The sequence below is a fragment of the Psammomys obesus genome, unplaced genomic scaffold (assembly GCF_907164565.1).
Source record: "Psammomys obesus unplaced genomic scaffold, mPsaObe1.curated_primary_1811, whole genome shotgun sequence".
Classification (NCBI taxonomy): Eukaryota; Metazoa; Chordata; class Mammalia; order Rodentia; family Muridae; genus Psammomys; species Psammomys obesus.
The window spans coordinates 12143296-12165205 of NW_026585691.1; the positions used below are offsets into that span (position 1 = coordinate 12143296).

Genomic DNA, 21910 nt, shown 5'->3' on the forward strand with positions numbered 1-21910 from the left:
ATTTTTAGGAATTGTCTTTATTCAGTTGAGAGTATAGTCTAGCTGCTGGAATGAAAACAGGGAGAAAGAAAGCTCTTAGAAATCTTGTTCTTGGTGCCCTTAGGAAAATTGGAATTGGGTTCCATGGGTTATGGGTTGTAAAAACAAAAATCCGGGTTTAAAAAGAGCGGGGCCAGTGAGCTGCTGTGGAGGGTAGAGGTCTTGTTCTGATCTCCCGGAGTTGTTTAGGTGTGCAAGGAGTAAACCAACTTCACAAAGCTATTCCCTAACCTCCACATATGTGCCATGGCACATGCTGACCTAAGCACATATGTATACACACACACTAACAAGTTTTACTGAGAATTTGTTTTTAAATTTATCAGAGTATCTGGAAGATTTTTGTGGGAATTATTTGCTCTGATTAAAACACTGACAATGTAGAAAAAGGAGTAGCATCTTTAAGGGGCAGGGGTTACCTTAAAGGGTAACTTGTAGCAGTTGACAAGACACGGCTAGGTATTTGATAGTGCCGCAGTCTATTCTCACCTGGCCTGGAAAGCACGTGTGCCCAGTCAAGCCCTTTATATTTAATGAAGGCTTTCGGAGATACTTGACAAGAGCAAAAGCAAAAATAATAGGTGGCAGTGATTAAAGTGATTTGCTTAGATGTCTTTTCTTCCTAGTTAACCCCTAAGGTTGGCCCTTCTAAATGACAGACTGCGAGGTGAAGTTAAGAATTAATGAAATGTTATGTTTGCTATAAAATCTGCATATCGTTCAGCTTTGGTTATTTGTCCGTGTATGTGCATGTGCCTGTGCATGTGCCTGCTTGTCTGTCTGTGCACCACATGTGTGCAGGGGCCTACAGAGGAGGAAGAGGGCATCACATCTGGAACTGGAGTTAAAAGAGGCGGCGAGCCGCCTGGTGTGGGTGCTGAGAACTGAGCTTGGGACCTCTGCAAGAACAGCCAGTGTTCTTAACGAGGAGCCATCTCTCCTGCCCCTGCGCTTAATTTTTATAGGGAAGGACACATGGACCCAAATTATAGTGCAGGAAAGTCAACATGATATAAAATCTTTACCTGTGCATGGCACTTTCTCAATTTAACGGCAGCTGGTTTGTTTATACATGTTAAGAGTGAGAACCATCTGGAAACCACAATGAGAGCTGATGTGGAGACAGGCTTTGGGGTGGTAGTGCTGTGCTCCAGCTAAATCAAGACTCATCTGCTGGGAGGTGACAGTGGTTCCTGACTCTATACACAACTGAGACAGCTCTGGGAGCCATAAGTCTCACTTTAGTGGAAATATGGGTTAAACATGATGTACCATACAACTAATATTTCATTAAGACTTTTTCTTTTATAATTTTATTATATCACCTTCAAAGGAAAACATGTAAAGGAATTATCAGCTGGGAAACATTTTTTCCCCCACCCGAGGCAATATTTCTCTGTGTTTTTCTGGCTGTCCTAGACTCACTTTGTAGACCAGGCTGGCCTTGAAGTCAGAGATCTGCCTGCCTCTGCCTCCCTGAGTGCTGGGATTAAAGGTGTCTGCCACTGTGCCTGATGGAAAGCAATTAAAAAAAAAAAGATTTATTTATAGTGTCCTGCCTGCATGTGTGCCTGCGCACCAGAAGAGGGCACCAGATCTCATTATAGATGGTTGTGAGTCACCATGTGGTTGCTAGGAATTGAACTCAGGCCCTCTGACCCATCTCTCCAGCCCATCAGAAAATGCCTTTTGAAGTTCTATTTACATGTAAATTTTCAGGGGTGCACCCTTTGAATAAAGCACTAATTTCATTAGTGATACCGTGCAACTTAATGATCATGGGCACTTGGAAATCACCAACAGTCTGCTAACAACATGTTTAACACAAAATGTTTATTTGGTCTTTGAAATGACAGGCACCCTTAGAAACTGTATTTTATTTATTCTTCAAACTTTTAGTAGGCTTTTAGCTATAGGAAGTATATAGCACCGAAGTCTGTTTTCAAGGTCTTAATGCCACCCACTAACAGTGACGCTGAAGTGCACAACTGCACGCAGACGCACTGGAGACTACAACTGGAGACAAATGGGAATACAGCTCTACAAAACGGGCAATTCAAGACTTTCTCAAAGAGCATTTAAAACTGTAGAGTGTTCTCTTAGACAACCATTTATTTTGACATAAAACTCGAGGGTTTAGAAAATCTCTGGCTTAAAATTAAAACTGTTGTGAAATCCTAATTTATTACCATGTCATAAAAACCTCAGAGGAATTAAAAAACACTGAAAGTTATTAAAAATTCAAGAGGTGCCAGACTTTTAAAGATCAAGGTAAACACTGTTCTCCATTATAATTCTTAGCACATATCTGTTCAACTGGCTGAGTTCACACTTAAGGTACTTATAAAGAAGAGCATTCTTCAGGTACACAGTACATTACAGACCCGAACTGGAATGGTATAAGCGAAAGTCAACTTGTTGACACATCACTGGAGCATCCTCCTCTGTGGCTGTGCATGTCTGCTGCTCCTGGAGGGGCTGCCCTGGGGCAGAGCACAGGCACAAAGCAAATCCTCTAGCAGCGCGTCAGTGTGCAGCCTCACCGAACCCCACTGCCCTGTACACGGCTGAAGTCCCCCTCAACTGCCTGGGTGATAAAGATAACCTAGGGTAGAGAAATTGTTTTTATCATGTGGAGTTTAAAAGTACAAGATCTACTGAGATTGGATTTCTGAGAACAGCAGTTTTTGTGATTGGCTGGAAAGCTGCAGCGGGGATTAACTGCTCCTGCCGTGCTGCACTGCACCCACGGAATCATGGATGCAGCTTCTTACCACATGGTACACGTTTGTTCTTCTCTTGACACAGGTTCTTGCATCTGCAGAACCAGTCCAGGCTAACCTGGAACTTCCTATGTAGTTCAGGTTGGCTTTCAACATCTCGCAGTATCCTTTCTCAGCTTCCCAAGTCCTAGGGCTATAGGATGAGCCACCATCGCTAGCTCATGCTTTAGTTTCTAACTGACAGTGCTCATCAGTTTGCTGGCCATTTTGTGAGCTTCTCAGGCTTGAACTCTGCCCTGTATCTAACAGCACCTCTCTGTTTTCTTCCTTTTATTCTGAGTAACTGTGCAGTGGCCAAGAGCCTTTTATGGGGAGTAAATAATCTCTCCACTCTGATGCTTTTAGCCATTAGCTCTTACAAACATTTAATGCCCACAGCACGGAGAAATACTGTACTAACCTTACACATAGTCATACTTTAACAAGGTGTGCAGTGGGGCAGAGCTACGGACTATTACAAACCAACCAACCAACCAATCCCAGTGCAGCTGAGGCACATCACACACGTGCAGACACCTGCAACGCAGAGGCCCAGTCTGCCTCCTGGAGGTCGGCTTTGGCTTATGTAGATATATCACATCCTGAGCCATCTTTAAAATTCTGACCTTTTATTTCCCTAATAAGGAAAAAAACACACTCTTGCCAAATTCATGGATTTTTACAAAGGAAACCGCCATGCGCCTTACCCTTTATGTACAAGAGGCAACATTAGCATTGAGTCAGCAACGTCCCTTTCGATTTAAAAAGATTGGTCCTCAAGATGTTCAGATTATTCTTAACATGACTTCTGAAACTTTCTACAATTGTGTTTTTATCTAAAAATCATTATAAATCATTCCATTAAACTAAATTATACTGATTTCAGTAGAAATGCTACAAATACAAAATATTATCTTTTACTGATTTTACAAATCAAACATAATATCTTAAGCTAGGAAAGTAATGCATATAGTTAAAAAAAAGATTTCCAGTCTTTTCCCTTCTACCCAGGAAGTTTTTACATCTGCGGCCACCAACACGAGCCTTTGGCGATCGGCAGTCTTCTGTAGGCCACACTCGGCGTGCTCACTGGTGGTCTCCTTCAATTCGCCTTTTGCGCACTGTGGGGAAAAAAGCCTGTTACTAATCCATATCTGTGTATAAAATGTTAACTTGCTTGTAACAAGTTTCTGAATGATACAGTTAACACCTCATCAAAATGAGCTGAGTACTTCTCATTAATATGACCATTAATAGAAGGCTTGGTCATCCCCCCATCACTTAATAAAAATCAAGAGGCTTCTAAACAACTCTGTAGCTTATGATACTGGTGCTTACACAACAGCTGGCTAGAAGCCACAGAGTATTCAGTGCTCAATTTTCAAGTCATTTGCTCATAGAAAACAAAGTATGCCTAAGTTTAGAGAAACGATCAGTTAGTACAGTAACGTCTGCAATGGTATTGGTGAGCTATGGTTAAGAAGTTATGTTAGGGGCTAGGGAGATGACTCGATTGTCTTCCAGAGGACCGAGGTTCGATTCCCAGCGCCCATGTGGCAGTTTACAACTGTCTGTCAACTCCAGTTCCAGAGGATTTGATGGCCACTTCTGGTCTCCAAAGGTAGTGAGCACACACATGGTACAAAGACATACATGCAGGCAGAACACCACACCACAAAATAAAATTTAAAAAGGCTTACTGAAAGTATTTGCATGTTTCCCTGGCTAGCGACAAATTATTTCCTTACAGTCAAGGAATCTATAAAAATATTTTTATCATTTCTAAATGTACTAACTGACTTGCAGTTTGAAATTTGACTTTCAAATTTCCCTTCTCTTCACAAATTTTCCTTCTGGGTACTACATGTTGGCTGCTGAGGTGGCTAACCAACTAGTACAGATGACGAAGCCAACAAGATGCACATGCCTGTTGGTGCCCAGCCTTTTCCCGGACTGGTGATGTTAACCACTGCTGAGTCCATTAGTGTCAGGTAAGGTCTTCAGTTTTAGGAACTTGCTACCTTGCTCCTTTGACCATCAGACACCAAGGATATTTACCGAGAGCCACCATTTTGGCATTCCACACTACAGCAGGGCATTATCCAAAGAGGACAGAACGAGTTGCAGTCAGCAAAGGAACATAACCTCAGCTCTGCCACTTCCCCGTGGTGTGTGCTGTGGCATCAGCCTCTCTCGGCCTCAACTTTCCTCTGTGACAGAAAAATGTTGTCTACTGCTCATGGCCATGCAATTAAAGGTATAACATGCTGTACAGCACAGCACTGAGAACACAGCGAGTCCTCAGTACAGAGAGCTCATCTTCAGCCACCTCTGAGGACTACAAGCTGGCTCTGAGGCACCAGTCAGCCATCTTCCTAGTGAGGAAAGCTAACATGGCTACCCCAGAGGATCTCCCACAGTGATACGGTTTTGGTACTTTGTACTCAGATTCTCTGGCTCAATAGGACTGGCTATTAATTCCCCACTTCCCTTCTGGATCAAAGTCACAAGGCACTACACCTTTCTTTTGCCTAACTTGGCTGTCAGAGGAGCTAGTCAAGAGAAAACCTGGCTCCTAACCCAGCCACAGTAATGGCTGCTCTCATGCTATTCTGACTACTGGTTGCTGGGACCAGACATTCACTGGTGTATAAGAACTGTTCAATCACTGGCTTGGTGGAGTCAGCAAAATAAAAGCAAAGGATAAAGTCTCCAGGAACTATACTTACCTACTTAGCTTCCCTGACCCTAATCTATAGTATAAGGAACAAGTTTCAAGTATCCACTGAAAAATTAAGGGAGGAAAAAAAGCCAAGGAGACATGAAACAAATATAAATACAGATATACACCAGAAAGGGAAACATCCAGGCAATTCCTAGGGCAGGGTTTGGCTGTTTTTGGCAAACCATTAAAATGTTAAAACACATGCTACCAAAAGAATGTTAAACATGTTACTGACAGGATCTACAGAACAGAGCACCGCAAACAAAAATCGGCAGAAAGCTGATTGTGCACTTAGCTAGCACACAGATAAATAACTCGAGGCTCAAAGTTGAAGTGCTTATTTTATGTGTGCCATACAACCTCTTTTCTGTTATAGCTGTGACACTTCTGAGCTGGAGAGATGGCGAGTAGGCAGAAGCATTTCAATGGATAGCTGAGAGTAAGAAAACAATGAGAAGGTATTATAAGAATGAGAACAAAGATCTGATATAGTCCAATTTGTAAGCTGAAGAAAAGTTACTTGCCCAGGAGCCTGTCAGTTTCAAGTCTTGTCAGGCTGTTAGAAAGCACTGTCCCCAGACTCTTTGCCTTGATCTATAGGCAGAAACCACAGTGCACTGAAAAGGAATAAAGCTGGGAGCAGACCTGAAGCAGCTGTTATGTGCACAAGACAGAGGGCAAAGGGCAGAGCGCCATTTTTGGTTATTCTTTGTCACCTGATGTCCTTGTTATCTACGTGGTCTATTTTAGCATGCTAGCTAAATCCAAACAGTCTGCAGTTGGAGACAGGAGGATCACCAGGAATTTGAGGCAAGCCTGAGCTATAACGGCAAGACCCTGCTCAAAAACAAAATTTATCTAGAGACAGACACTATAAATGAACTACAACTGACTTAAGAAATAAAGGCAATTTTAAAAGTATGACAAATGTTGCGATAAGTATAAAATATATATGGCACATGTGTTTAAGATACGTATTAATGTCAGATTCAGAAACTCAAATACCTTCTGATGCGCGGAGAAATAAGCTAGGATTTCAATGTGTAGTTCACACATTCTGTAGTGCCCACAACAGAATTAGAACTCTTGCTAAGGGTCACCATGCCCAAGTTCCAGCGTGTTCTAAATCTGACTCTCTTAAGGAAAGGAAGGCCAATAATCTGTGTTTCCAAAGTTCTTTAGCTATTTACAAAGTTTAGCTCAGACTTGAGAAACACTGCTCTGAACAGCAAAGTCAGAACACTTGGAGGGAAATAAAGGAAGTGAGCCAGCACTAAGACAATGTGGATGACTGAAAACCTCATCTAGAATCCAGAGTACAGCTAAGGACCATTTTCTCTTTTGAAAAGTGAGTGGCTTCGATTTCCTATGGGCAGCTGATACAGAGAGGGTCTTAAACACTACTGATCATGTAACCTGGATTAAACGAATGAAACTACAACAATATAAATGCAAATATGGCTGAACCTAAAACAACTACACTGCTTGGAAAGGCCACCCCTGCTGAGAGGACTTACTTTTACTTCTTGCCTATAATGAATCTTGTAAAGCATTTTAGTGGCAAATAGCATAACTTAAAAGGAGAGTCACTTTCTGGAAATACAAAGAAACAAAAATACGAGTACCATATTTAACTCATCCAGGCTAGAGAGTTCATTTCGGAGAGCACAAGACTCGGTGGTAAAAGGAGCACTAGAGAATGGGATCCCTGAGGAGGTGGGTGCGGCAGGAAAGTGTGCACCACAGGGAGGCAGGGACTTAAACTACACTTCATAATGCAAAACTGAATTTCTGCCCGGGGCTGCTTGAAAAATAGGCCAGATGCTTTCTGGTGGTGCTGAGTTCTTGATTTCAGAGTACGAGGAATAACTGACAACCAAGAATAGAATATCTGTCGCAGCAAGCTTCACTTAAAGCTATCGCATGCCTGTCACACAGGTTGGTTTGACACAGGATGATCCCTACAACCTGGCTCAGCTCTGACTCACTGTGTAAAGGGCCAGCAGCATTAGAGACTAAGGATAGGGACTTTTTCTATGCGAAAATTTACTTTTAAAAACAGCGTAGTGTTGTATCTCAGAAACTCGACTCAGTACCGCATAGGTCTTACCTAAATCATTGTTTTTCGTTATAGCATTGGCTGCCCTGGTTCGGGGTCCCTGCTGCGTGAACTGATACCCAAATTTAAGGATATTCGTATTTTCCTCAAGCATCTTGGCCATTTCTAGTTCTACTGCGGTGCCCAACTGCTGTCTCTGGAAGAATCAGAAACAAAGAACAGTGTTAATAAACCAGATCAAAACATTTTTTAGGTAATTAAGATTTAAGCCTTTTAGTCCCATGTCGATTCTCCTAGTCTCTTTATGTTTATCCAATTTCTACAACATACATAAGAAACACATTTTTAGAAGCTCACTAGATACCAAAAGCTCATATAGAAATAAAAGTGTGGATATCCTGAGTGCCACCGCAAACCCACAAGGATGGGCGTGGTGAAGAAGACTGAAAGGCCTGAGGAAACAGCTCTGCCGGCAGTGCTGCCCAGCAGCCACAGAGCTCTGCGGTCAAGCCCACATACAGTGGGTGTGGTGCTGCACACCCGTGACCCCAGTACTGGGAGCTGAAAGTAGAAGTTTAAGATCATCTTCTCATACCGAGGAGTTTGCGGTTAGCCTGGCTAACAATGTCTCAACCTTGGCCCCAATAAACCAACACACTAACCACAGGAGAAGATGGCTAAGCAGCAGGCATGGTGGCGTGCACCGGTAGTCCCAGGCACTGGGCAAGCTGAGGTGGGAATAACAAGCAAGAACAGTCTGGGCAGTACAATGTGACCTCGTTTTGTTTAAGTGGCTGCCAAGAATGTAGGAAAGTGGGCCCCTGGTAAGTGCTTGAAATCTTGAAATACAGAATTAGTATACTATCTAGCAATTCTACTTGTAGGTATAAGGCCCAAGAAATAAACATGTATGTTCATAAGAAATTTATATGTTAATATTCATGAGAGCATTATTCTTCTTAAAGTTGTTGTTTTTTATATTTTTAAAAACTTCATGCATATGAATGTATAAGTGTTTTGTCTGTCTGTCTGTCTGTGCACCATGTGTGTGTCTGGTGCCCATGAAGGTCAGAAGAGGCATCAGATTCTCTGGGCCTGGAGTTAGAGATGATTGTGAGCCACCATGTGGGTGCTAGGAATTGAACCCAGGTCCTCTTCAAGAGCCACAAGGACACTTAACTGCTGAGCCATCTCTCCAGCTCCGCAGCATTATTTTAATGGCTCCATGTACAGATTGGTGTTTTGACATGTGCTGCAACATGGATAGACCGCCAGGACTTTATGCTGGGCTGAAGAAGTCAGTCACAAACATCACATACTGAGTTCCATCTCAATTAAAAATTTGAGATTATGGATTAAGAAGCATCTTGACTCAAATTTTAGATATAACCAAATCTTCTTTTCATAGTTTACACATTCATTTACTTTGAAGGATTTAGAGAATCACTTGCCAAATATGTTTTCAAATAACTGATTTTGTGTGTGTGTGTGTGTGTGGTGTGTGTGGTGTGTGTGGCGCCCAGAGGCTGACACTGAATATTCTCCTCTATCATTCTCTACCTTAGTTTTGGGGCAGAGCTTCTCACTGAACTGGGAGGTCACCGTTCTGGCTAGGCTGGCAGGCCAGTAAGCCTGTGGGATGAGCCTGTCTCTGCTTCTGTGGAATGGCGTCAAGATGTGTGTTGCTGCACCCTGCTTCTCTGTGGGCACTAACAGTGGGATGCTACTCAGGTCCACGTGACTGTGCAGCAAGATCTTCACCAGTGCGCCATGTCCCCAGCCCGCAAAGCTATTTCTCAAATAAAAAATTAACAGTTGCTCTATATGGAAATATTTCCAGTATGTCTATTTTCCCCTTTTAAAAAAGTTTGTCTGTGAGACTGAAGAAATGGATCAGCAGCTAAGAACACTTGCTGTTTTTCTGGAAGACCCGGGTTCAGATTCCGGCACCTACGTCAGGTGGCTCCCAAACATATTTACTCCGGCTCCAGGGAATCCAACGCCTCTAGCCTCCTTATGCACACTCATGAATGCACATGTCCATAAAATACAAAAATGTAAAAAAAAAAAAAAAAGTATGTCTAGGAATAGGTGGTCTCACATTAGTCAAAGTATTGGCACTACCCCTGTCAGCTGAGGCTGGTGTCCTCAAAGCAACCAGGGCACTGGGGTGCTTTTCTCACTGGACTTGAAGCTTGCTGTCTTGGCTACTGAGCTCCTGGGATCTGCTTTTCCCTGACCCCATAGGTGTTCCATGCCTAAGTCCCTGTGTCCAGCATCTCTCACAGGCGTGGCAGACTGAACTCAGGTCCTCTTACAATCATAGCATGAACTCTGGCCCATCCAGGCATCTCCTCAGCCCTATTTCTCTTCTTTCATACAATCAACTCTATTTATCTTCTGTGTATTTGAGACTGTAGCACACTATAGATACAAAAGGTTTACCTATTATGTGGCTCTCTCAAAGAATTGGAGAAAAAAGTGGAATAAGTCACATGTAAAAGTCTTTCCGGTTCAAATCAGCCACCTATCTAAGTTATTTAATTGACTTAGAGAGACGTGCTGCATATTCAACTGATATACATTAATATTCTGGATCCCCAAATGGCTCACCACCCCTTTTCCACTCCTATCTTTTCAGGACTGCAGCCCTCCCAGCAGTGGGGGCTGCAGTTTCCTCCAAACTACTTTTGTATAACACAGACCTGATTGTCAATCTTGAGCTCTGTCAGGGTCTCGTTATCTCTCAAAGCATCAATTAGTGCTAAAACTCCATTGCCTGTGATGAAGTTGGATTCCATATTTAAACTCTTCAAAGTTTTGTTTACTCTCAGCATATCTGCAAAAGCCTAGAAATTAAGAGAAAATATTTGGAGATTAAAATCTGATAGTACCTACTGTTTGCTTCACATCCCATCAGCAAGTGAATTTAATTTTCTAAGTTTCTCTTTACATTATTTCAGCTTGATACATTACTGCTTAGGTCTCTCATGTATTTTTTTTATGTCATGTGCATTACTATATTTAATCCTCAGATGATTTGGTCACATGTAATTCCCTGGTGCTGACATTTCTAACTCCTGTACATGTTTCATGTTCATTCATTCTCCACTATGATTTTTTTCTCTTGTCTCTCACACTTTCTCTCTGTTCCTGTAAGGAAGTAATTTTATTAGTATCTCTTTTGGCTTTAGGGTGGGTTAAGACAGAGGTGGCTCACTGAGGAGGCAACTGCGATAATCCAGGAAAGAGAAGTCTGCTTTCGTCAGAGCTGGAGTTATAAAAATGTGAGAAATGGTTGGATATGGAAAATATTTTTCTCCCTTTTCACCTTCAAGACAGAGTTTCTCTGGGTAGCTGTGGCTGTCCTGGAACTAGGAGATTTGCCTGCCTCTGCCTCCCAAGTGCTGGGATTAAATGCATGCACTGCCATGCGACTTTTTTTGTTTTGTTTTGTTTTGTTTTGTTAGATAGGGTCTCATGGATTCCATGCTGGTCTTATGTGTCCCAGGCTGGCTTCAAATTCTTTATGAATCCGAGGATGGCCTTGAACGTCTGATCTTTCTGGCTCTGCTTCCTGAATTTATTATAGATATGTGCTGGGATTACAGGGATGTGCTATCATATTCGTTTTGTGTGGTGCTGGAGCTAGACCCAGGACTCTGTGAATAAGTAAGCACTCTACTAACCGAGGGCCATCTCCAGGCCTCCCACCCCCTTCTGAGACAGGTTTTGCAATGTAGACCTAGCTGGCCTGGAACTGACATAGATCAGGCTGCTTCTACCTCCAGACTGCTGGAATTAAAGGTGCACATCACTTCATCAGGCAATTAAAAATATGACAGTGTCTATGTGTGTGCCTATGGTGTGTGTGGGTACATATGCACTCTGTGTGCATGTGGAGGCCAGGGGACAACTCTGTGGAGTCTGCTCTCTCTTCCTGCCTTTACTTGAGTTCTGAGGATTGAACTGACATGGTCAGGCCTGTTTAGCAAGTGCTTTTACTTGCTACATCTTACCAGCCCCATGTTTCTGTCTCTGTCTCTCTCTTTTTATGTAAGAGGTCACCATGTGGCCCAGAATGGCCCAAAGCTTGTCATATAAACCAGGCCAATTTCAAACTTATGCAATCCTCCTGTCTCTGCCTCTTGAATGCTAGTATTACCTGTGTGAGCCAGCAAGACTATCCTAGATTCTAAAAATATTTTGAAGGCAGGACTGAGTATATGGCTTACAGCTGTAGGGAAGGGAAGTTAAGAGTTATTATTTTTTCCCTGTCTACCAAGGAAAGTAGACTGATGCTGCTGCCATTTAGTGATGAAGTGTGAGGAAACTGGAGAGTTAAGGACAGAGGTACGAAGGGGACGAAGCATTGCAGTCACCACATGTGTAAATACCCTACAGCACTGAAATGAGCTTGCCCAGGCAGAGTGAGGATGAAAAGAAGAAGGCTCCGAACCACTCCAATGTTCAGAGTTTGGGCAGATGAGGGAGACGCTGTGTGGGAACCTGGGAACTAGTGACGATGAAGGAGTGATTGCTGCAAAGCCAAATGAAGGGAAAGGCTCTTAGGACAATCGATGTGATTCCCCATTGAGTGCAAGGCTGGTCCAATACACACAGAGCAGTGTCGGCTTTAAAGGGACGAACGCCACATGCTCATCTCCAGAGAAAAGCATTTGATAAAAATCCCAAACCACAGACCCATAAGTGGAATTCTGTGCACATGTTAAGGATGCAGCAGATCTTTGTATGCTGACACAAAAAGATCTCTAATATATACAGTGGGGTGAAAAATCAAAATCAATTTAATTCCTTCCTTCCTTCTTTCTTTTACATTTTTCTTTTCATGGTTCTGGAGATTGAAGACAGGTCCTCACAGGCAAAAGACTTTACCATTCAATCATACTTCTAGGCCCCATTTATGTTTAAAAACTGAGGAGGCCAAGGCCAAGGCAGTAAGATCATGAATTTGATGCTAGCCTAGGCTACACAGTGAGTTGCTATCTTAGGAACCTACCTCTTTCTACCTTGAAAGAGGAAAGAAAAACTAATAAGCAATAAATATAAATAAATTTTTAAAAAAGGGTACATAATATATGTCCAAACAGTGAGCTAAAATGCTACATGAAAAAGATCACAAAGCATATATACATACATATACACACATAAATCATATAGATATATGTTATGGTTTAGGGCCAATGGGATGGCTCTAGCAAAGGCACTGGCTGTGAAGACTGACAACCCAAATTCCATCCTTGGGACCTACATGGTGGAAGGAAGGAACTGACCCCTGCAAGTTGTTCTCTGACCTCCACACACGTCCACACACAGACTCACCAAATAAATAAATAGATAAACATAAAGGAAGTCACAGTTTAAGGGGGGGCAGTAGTATAGGCCTATAATCTCAGCACTTGGGAAGCAGAGGGAGGAGAACTGAAGAGTTCAAGACCATCTTCCACTACACAGAGAATTCAAGGCCATCCGGGCTATAAGAGATCCTGTCTCACAAAACAAACTGGCTTAACCTCATTATAACATGCAGGTCTGTAGACACCAGTTAGGAATTACTGACAGTATCAATCACAATGTACTTACAACAGCAACGGGGTCATTGCTCCTGGTGGCTGCAAGACTGAAATGTTTCACGTGTGTGTTGGTTTCCAAAGTCTTCGCAAAATCTTTTAGAGTTGGAATTGGGATATTCTTGAAAGACAAAAATGTGAAACACCACCAACATTTTAGTTTTCAGGAAGTTCAATCCAGCAATCAAATACATTTCTACTTACTGTTTGCTTTAAAATGTACTCAGGAAATGCACAAACAGACTAGTCTACACAGAGCATTCTAAAATAGCTAGGTCTATATAGAGACTCTGCCTCAAAACAAACAACAAACCATCAGTAATAATAATTTGAAAAAACAAACAAACAAAAAAACCAAAAACCAGTGAGATCCCAGAAAGGCAATTTGATCAAGAGAAACAAAAGCCTATATTCTTCAAAGAGCTCACATGTACACATGTTCAGCCATTTTACACATAGCCGTTCTAAACTGGAAGGAGTCCAGGTCAACTGACTCACTGATGAACAAACCACAGCAAAACCTACAAGGGAATAACTCCTCCGTCAAAGAGCTACCTAGTGAAACCTACACAATATGGGCGAGTCTCAAGTACATTATGCCAAAGGCTAGATTCAAAAAGCTGCAAGCTTGATTCCATTTACAGTGCTGGAGAAGGCAAAATGAGTAGTGGTCAGGGGTGAGAGTGGACAGAATAACAAAGGGGCCCAAAGAGCTTCTACCATCACAGGTGGGCCTTACATCAATCAGCTTATTTTTTATTTTACAACTTGACAGTGGTATTTTACAGCTTGTACAGCTCAGGATTGTACACTATAAGAATCTTATTTAACTGTATTAATAATACCTTCAGAAACCTGATTAAAACAAAACCCAAGAGGCTAAAGTTCTTAGAAGTGGGCAGTATTTTGCTCTGTGGTGGTGCTCGCCTTTAATCCCAGCACTCGAGAGCCAGAAGATAGATCTCAGAGTCCAGGCCAGCCTGGTCTCCAGAATGAGTTCTGGGACAGCTGGGACAGAGAGACCCCATCTTAAAAAACAAACAAACAAAAAGTAGGCAGTATTTTAAAAATCTGCATAATTTACTGACAATGTGTAGGACTTACATTTTTTCTGTAGAGCTGGATTTCTAAACTTTGAGGGAATCTCTGTTCACATACCACCTTAAAGCAGAAGGGGCTAAGACTGCCTATCAGAACTGCCACGTTACTGCCCTGGGTTCCACTGACTCAAAGCAAACGCGTGTCCATGTTGATCCTTGTGCATGTTGCATGCTTGACATACTTACTTTTATATTATTCAAATTGACTTCAACAAGACGGGCATCATTTTCCTTAATTCTCTTTAAAGTCTCTTCAACGTTGGTTGGATTCGGTGGCTCATCAAACACTGGGAAAATCTTTTCACCTTTTACCACATCTGTGGGAACAAATGGGAAGAGCCAGGGTTGACTGAGATGGTAAAGCTGAGAGAAGACACACATTAACTTGGTCATCTGTCCCCACTCTTCAGGCCACATATCTGAAAATCCTTTCTCCATAATTGCAAGAATATCTTTTTTCGGTAGTTGTGTTATTGAACACTGAAAACAAGGGAAGAGTGGGCTTACTCCCATTTAGATTTACTAAGGCAGTTTTCTTCCAGCTAGTGGACCATGGGACATGGGGTAGCACTTCACTGAATGGAAACCTGAGTGAGCTCTCAGTTTTATAAAACCACAGAATAGTGTATTAAAAGGTCCAGTATCTAAGCCAGGTGGTGGTGGTGGTGCACACCTATAATCCCAGCACTCAGGGGGCAGAGGCAGAGAAAGGCAGATCTCTGAGTTCGAGGCCAGCCTGATTTACAGAGTTAAGCTGGCCAGGGCTCCGCAGAGAAGCCCTGTCTCAAAAAATCAAAACCAAAACCAAAAAAAGTTCTTAATTTGAGAGACTTATATATATGTATATGGGCAAACATACAAAAAAAGGTTTAAGACTTTATGACTAGAAGCTATAAGTGGATGGACCAGGCCAATGCCTGAACCAGCTCATCTTTTCTTTTTCTCCCTTACTCTCTCTCATTTTGAAGCAGTCTTGCTACATAGCCAAGGCTGTCTGGAAATTGCAATCCTCTTGCTTTAAGACCCTCTAGTGCTGAGATTAGAGATGTGTACCACCACAGCACACACAGTTCCTCAACAATTAGTTAACATTCTCCAAAAATGAGAGACTACACTTGAGCTATGTGATTGAAGCATTTGCCAACTCCCCACAATATTCACCAACTTCCTTCCATTTGAATCTGTCCTAGCCATTAGATCTAATAGTTCATAGAAACACTGGAGACAGAAGAACATAAAATAGCATCGTTGGGTTTCAATAAACCAAATACAGCAGGTAGAGTTTTTACTGGGTAAATAACCTACTGGTGAAATAAATGACATGGCTGAAGTAAGAAACCGTTAAGAATAAAGACGTGGCTGGTGAGATGTCTCAGCAGGTAAAGGTGTTTTCTGCCAAGCCTATTCCTGCGTTCAATCCCTAGGAGAAAACTGACTCCCACAAGCTGTCCTTAGATCTACACATGTGCAACATAGTAAAAGTATTTTTTAAATAAAGAAAAAAAGAGACTGAAAACAAACAAATATACTGTGTAACCCTTACTTGGATTCTGATTTGAAGCAAGGACGAGATATTTTTGAAAGTAAAAGAAGTTTGGACACAGATAAAATTTCAGATGATATGAAGCAAATGTTAATTTTCCTATTTAATAACGGCACTGGGTTATATTTTTAAAGTCCTAAATTTGTGAGAGACATATATACATTATGTGAGCATATATATGTATGTGTTTAGGCTGAGCATAAAGTAACTGTTTGCATATAGGCAGCTTACTTCTGGGTTGCCTAGTATCCTATGATGCCATCATGTGTCGCAGGTCTGTGGCAGACACACCTGGCAGTCATGCTGCAGCTGCGCATGGATGCCGCCTCTTACTTTTCTCTCTTGCTTTCTCCCCTCTCTCTGTTGGGGCACCCCTCTCCCATTTCTGTCTGTCTCTCCCTCTGTATGTGTGTGTCTCTCTGCCCTCATGATCCACTTAGGTCCTAACTCTCTTCTGTTTCCCTTTCCCTGAATAAACTATTTCATATAAGATCTGTTGTTCCTCCTGTTAGGGGAGCAGCCTTGCCAGGCCACAGAGGAAGACAATGCAGCCAGTCCTGATGAGACCTGATAGGCTAGGGTCAGATGGAAGGGCAAGAGGACCTCCCCTATCAGAGGACTTGGATAGGGGGATGGCAGAAGATGAGGGAGGGAGGGTGGGATTGGGAGGGAGTGATGGAGGGGTTTACAGCTCTGATGCAAAGTGAATAAACTGTAATTAATATAAAAAATAAAAATTTAATAAAAAATCTGTTGTGTGCATGTAGAATTTTTACATAAATACTAACAGTAACAAAACCAAGAAGGTTTGACTTTTAAAAATTTCTGGGGCAGGGGAGGGCAGGGAGAAAGGCTGATGAGATGCCCAGCAGGTGAAGGTGTTTGCTACCAGTCTGATGATCCTCGATCCCTGAGACCCATATGAGAGAACAGACTCGGGAAGGTTGTCCACTGACCTCCAAAGGGAAGGAAAGAAGGAAGTTAGTTCAGAAAACACGCAAAGACGCTGGGAGGGAAGCGGAAGAAAGGTCAGGAATGTTATTAGCTGAAGGCAGGTAATGACTGCATGGTGTCTCCTTTCTCACAAAGGAGCATTTCTGAAAATAAAAAGCTGAAAACAAGGGAAATAGCCAAACTACACCACCTTATAAAAGCGACAGCTACATACATTCGAATGAAATAAGTCAGCACATAGTGGTTAAAACCCTCACTGCCTATTTATGTGACAGCAAGGCTTGTTATCACTCTAAAACCCCAGCTCCCTCAGAAGAACACTGAAGAGAGTAATACCTCTTTCATAGGGTTGTTATAGTAAGTGAGAATAATCCACATTTGAGAGCTTGCACAGAGGAGGTCCAGAGTAAGAATTTAAAAAGAAAAAAAAACAACCCTGGGAATTGAAAAAACTAACTTGTAGGCTGGAGTGAGAGCTCTGCAGATAAGAGCACTGGCTGCTCTCCCAGAGGACGTGGGTTCAATTCCCGGTATCCACATGGTGGCTCCCAACCATCTCCAGTCCTAGGGAATCTAACACCCTCTTCTGGTTACCATAGATGCACTGACATACATATAGACAAAATAGCGATAAAAAACAACAACAAAAAAGATGTAAAGGATATTAAAAATCTTGAAAAATTAAGTTGCAATAAATGCATAAAATTTACTAAAAATACAATTTATGCATAAGCTATATACATTTGTGTATCAACTTTAAACAGGACTGTAAAACAGGATAGTAGCAACTTGTTAACAGCTGAGGGGGGTGGCAGGCTACATAATGCTGTAACATTTACTTCCTTTTTAAAAAAATTATGTGTACATATATGTGCCTACTTGAACATATGTATATCGCATGCATGCAGGAGCCCCATGGGGACCAGAAAAAAACCTACCAGATCCCTTAACACTGGAGCTACAGGTGGTTGTAAACTCTTAACTGCAGCTCTGAGACATTTACTTTGAAGTATATATATTTATGACATATTTAAATATGCTATAATAGCATATATTTACCTTGAGAACTTAAAACATCCTATATTTTAAAAAAGAGGAACTTTGTCAGAATTCCCAGATTCTTTAAAAACTAACAACACAAAAACATAAAACGTCAACAAATATTGAGTATGGCTGGGCTGGGGCTGTTCAGGGTCAGAGGGTTCATGCTGAAGGTCTGTCACTGGACCCTCACTCTGCAAAAGCAACTAAAAAAAAAAAACCCAAAAAACAAAAAACCAAGATAAATTAAAAACCCTAAGCTTGTTTGGTTTTTATACTGTTGCCAGTATTCATGTGGCAAAAGCAGTCCCCATTATATTTGATAATACATTAAGACTAAAATACTGCCAGGTGTGATGGCACATGCCAGCACCCAGGAGGCAGAGACAGGCAGGTTTGAATTCGAGACCAGGTAAGGATACACAGTGAGACCCTGTTTCAAAAAAAAAAAAAAAAGTATCCTATTTTTTAAAAATTCCCTGGAGCTGGAGTTACACGTGATTATAAGCTGCACAAGGTAGAAACTGAACTTCTGACCTCCAGGAAGTTTTGTTCCTTTCTTCCTTCCCTCTCTCTCCTTCCTTCCTTTTTTGATTTTTTAATTTTCTCTCTCTCCTTCCTTTCTTTCTTCCTTCCTTTTCTGATGTTTTGAGGCAGGGTCTTTCTATAGCCTTGGCTGTCCTGGACTCCCTTCGTAGACTAGGCTGGCCTTGAATTCACAGTGACCTGCCTACTTCTGCCTCCCTGAGTGCTGGGATTAAAGGCATGTGCCACCGTGCCCAGCCTCAGGAAGCATTCTGAGTGATGGTAATATAGGTATGAATCACAGCACCTGACTAAATTTTATACTTTTAATGGCTTGCTGTGACAGTAATATCAAAATTGAATTTTAACACATGGATATATAATATTTGGTGTAAGAAGTGACAAAGTTAATACATGGAGGAAGCAAAATATATTTGACAAAAGATTAAAATTCACAGGCTTTTAATTACTCACTTGAGAAATGCTCTTGGTCCACACCATTACTACTTCCCATCACACTGCAGAGCTGTGTGTTTGTTATCAGATTGTGCATCCCAAGAATAGCTGCAGAGAGAAGAAAGTCAGTTCTCTACTTTTACCTGCTCTTTTCATTTGACTGTTTTTAGATGGAGCCCTGCTGTGTTTCACGCAGGCCTTTAGCTCCTGGGCTCAAGCAGTCCTCCCACGTCAAGCCTTCCATGTAGCTGTGGCTACAGGTTCGTGCCCAGGATCCAGATTACAGACAAAAAGTTATTAATAATTTTAACATTCTCCAGACATTTTCCTACCAAACAGAAAATGGACTTTATACCCCCAAACGGGAGGGTCGGGTGGAGGTAGGGATTAGGCATTACTGGCAATCTCTCATTTATTTTCATCAATCCCCTTGTTATTTCACGGCGTCTTTTAAGTTAGGAAACAGTGTGAGCCAGGCTGACCCCATCTGGCAGCTCCATCTGGTGGCTACGAAAGGAAACTGTTTAGGTTTGCAGGAACCTAACACTCTACAAAGACAGAGTCCAAGGCTGGCCCTGGTGGTGCAAGAGACTACACTAAAGTGTGAAGTTCTTCCATTTAAAAGAAACAGCATCCTCAGAAACATTCTAATCTTTTGATGTCTTCTCTGATGAAGGCTCCATCTACAAACCCACCAGCACTCTGTCCCTCAAGGAATACACAGCCTTCTGTGGGTGTGACACCACACCTCACTCTGCCCCTTCCCAAGGTCCTTCCCAAAATAAAAGTCTCAGGTGATACCTGCAAGGTCACACAGTTCTGTGTCAGATGCACTCGTCAAAGCTTCTTCTAATTCTGGATCAAGGGATATAGTTTCTTCTGTAAAAGTCTGTACCGGCTTCTGTTTGGGGATAAAAATTTTCCCTGAAAAACAAAAACATTTGTTATTTATTACTACAGCTACTAATTCACTACCATCTTTGGCCTTCTGACAAACACTAGATAAGGCAAGTGCAACTGAAATGCACAAGTAGGTCAAAATCAACACACACACACACACACACACACACACACACACACACACCTCTAGAAAATCTATCAACTTCAAAATTAAACTCTAAAAATTAAAACTTCAAAATTAGAGCTCTCTAGAAAAATCTACAAAACTTCAAAGTTAAAATGAGCCAGGTGCGGTGGTGGATCCTGAGGGCTGTGACCTAATCCCTGGTGGATCCATAACAAGATGGCCCGGGACCGTGGGGAGGGCGTGAGGAGACTAGTTACAAGCAAGTTACTGGAGAAGTCTGGGGAGATACAGACTTCCTTCTAGCCCCTTCCCGGCTGCCATGTGGCAAGTATCTTTGCTCTACAACAAGCTCTCATCACGGCGTTCTGCTTCCCCTTAGGCCCCCAAATAAAGGAGCTGGTTGACCATGTACTGACACTTCCAGAGCAGTGGGCAAATATAAACATTTTAAGGACTGGGTCTCACTGGATAGCCCTGGCTGACCCTGAACTCACAGAGCTCCTCTTATGTCTGCCTTTGTTTCCCAAGTGCAGGAACTAAAGGTGTGCATTACCACAGCCAGCCCTAAAATTTTCCTTCAAAACAAAGTTGTTTTGCTCAGATCTTTTGTTAAAATGACAGAAAAGCTAACACAATGAGAGTTAATAGTTTTTGTAACTTCCTACATCTGCATTCAAAGCCAGGAATCTTCTGATTTGGTCACTGGGTGAATCCAGATGTATTTGTAGTGTTAACTACATCCATGTAACAGAGCACCGGGTTGAAATACAGTGCTTTCAGTCTTAGCTCCAGCAGTGAGGATGTGTTACTGACAAACACCACAGAGCATCTAGTTGAGACACAGAGCTTGAAGTCTTAGCTATAGTAATTAGACAAGAAAAAGAAAGACATTAACAGGGATAAAGATACAACTCCAAGTATCCTTATTACCAACTATATAATTCTGTCTATACTTAAAAGATCTTATGCACTCTACACTCTGTCTTTTTCTCTCTCTCACACACACTCTCTCTCTTAGGTTTTCAAGACAGAATTTCTCTGTTGTAGCCCTGGTTGTCCTAGAACTTGCTCTATAGACCTCTGCCTGCCTCTGCTTTCTGAGTGTTGGAGTGCTGGGATTAAAAGTATGCGAAATCACCACCCCAGGTTTCAAAAGCCTGTGCCATTCCCAGTGAGCTCTCTGCCTTATGTCTGTGGATCAAGATGTGAGCTCTCAGTTACTGCTCCACGGCCATGCCTGCTGCCATGCTCCCTGCCATGATGACCACAGACTCACCCTTTGAAAGCTGTTTTTTTTTGTTTGTTTGTTTTTGTTTTTTGTTTTTTTTTTTTCAAATATATGCTTTCTTCTATAAGTTGCCTTGATCATCACAGCAATTGAAAAGTAACTGAGACACGAGTCAGCCTCCCAGGTAATGCTGATACTGCTGACTTAAGCCAGTCTTAAAGTGGACAGAATGCAAACAATAAGAACTCTTAAGTATCTTTCATTAGTTTCAAAGATCTAGGACAAAGATCCACATAGTTCTATTTCCTGTTTTGGTCATTCTCATCACTGAGTCTTTTGTCCGTGGGCTTCAGTTTGTCTTTTGTAGCACCAAAAGCACCATGGCCCCACAAAATAAGGTGAGGTGAGCTAAGGTAAGACAAGGAAGAAAGCTGTTTTCTCAAGTAACCACCTTTATAAGGGAACTATCCGAGACTTTTATAGTCTTGCTGCCCAGCACCTGGTCCCATGTTAATGCTTGAGCCGTGAAGGTGGACAGTAAGCATCTCTGGGTAGGCCTGAACAGCAACAGTGTCCGTGTTACTGTTGATCTGATGCAGTACATGACCATGCTCCACCAGCTTTCCACAGTCTCTGAACAAGGTCTCAATACCACGTGTGCCTCCCTCCTTCAGATGTTCAAGGACAGATCTACGTTCTGGTCATCTCTGTATTTTCCAAGAACACAGCAGGAATCCAACTTGCTGAATAACTACTCGGTGAGCATCTTTTTAGTCCAAATGGCCTCACTTCGTAAAGCATAATTTGAACATGCTAGTTCAAAGTAGGAAAACTAAGAATAAAAGTTCTCAAAACTTCCA

At 42.0% G+C, this 21910-nt stretch overlaps 1 protein-coding gene across 2 annotated transcripts in view; it reads right to left on the reverse strand.

Annotated features, from left to right (window-relative positions):
* Positions 1 to 3413: 3413 nt before the first annotated feature.
* Tmod3 (tropomodulin 3) overlaps positions 3414 to 21910 on the reverse strand; it is a 60388-nt gene continuing 41891 nt past the window's right edge. For both annotated transcript variants that reach the window (XM_055598654.1, XM_055598662.1), the window contains 7 exons: positions 19597 to 19719; positions 18814 to 18903; positions 14463 to 14593; positions 13190 to 13297; positions 10291 to 10434; positions 7637 to 7781; positions 3414 to 3922 (listed from right to left, as the gene is read on the reverse strand). In XM_055598654.1, coding sequence (XP_055454629.1) covers positions 3888 to 3922; positions 7637 to 7781; positions 10291 to 10434; positions 13190 to 13297; positions 14463 to 14593; positions 18814 to 18903; positions 19597 to 19719 — 776 coding nt within the window. In that variant the 3' untranslated portion in view covers positions 3414 to 3887. The remainder of the gene's footprint in view (positions 3923 to 7636; positions 7782 to 10290; positions 10435 to 13189; positions 13298 to 14462; positions 14594 to 18813; positions 18904 to 19596; positions 19720 to 21910) is intronic.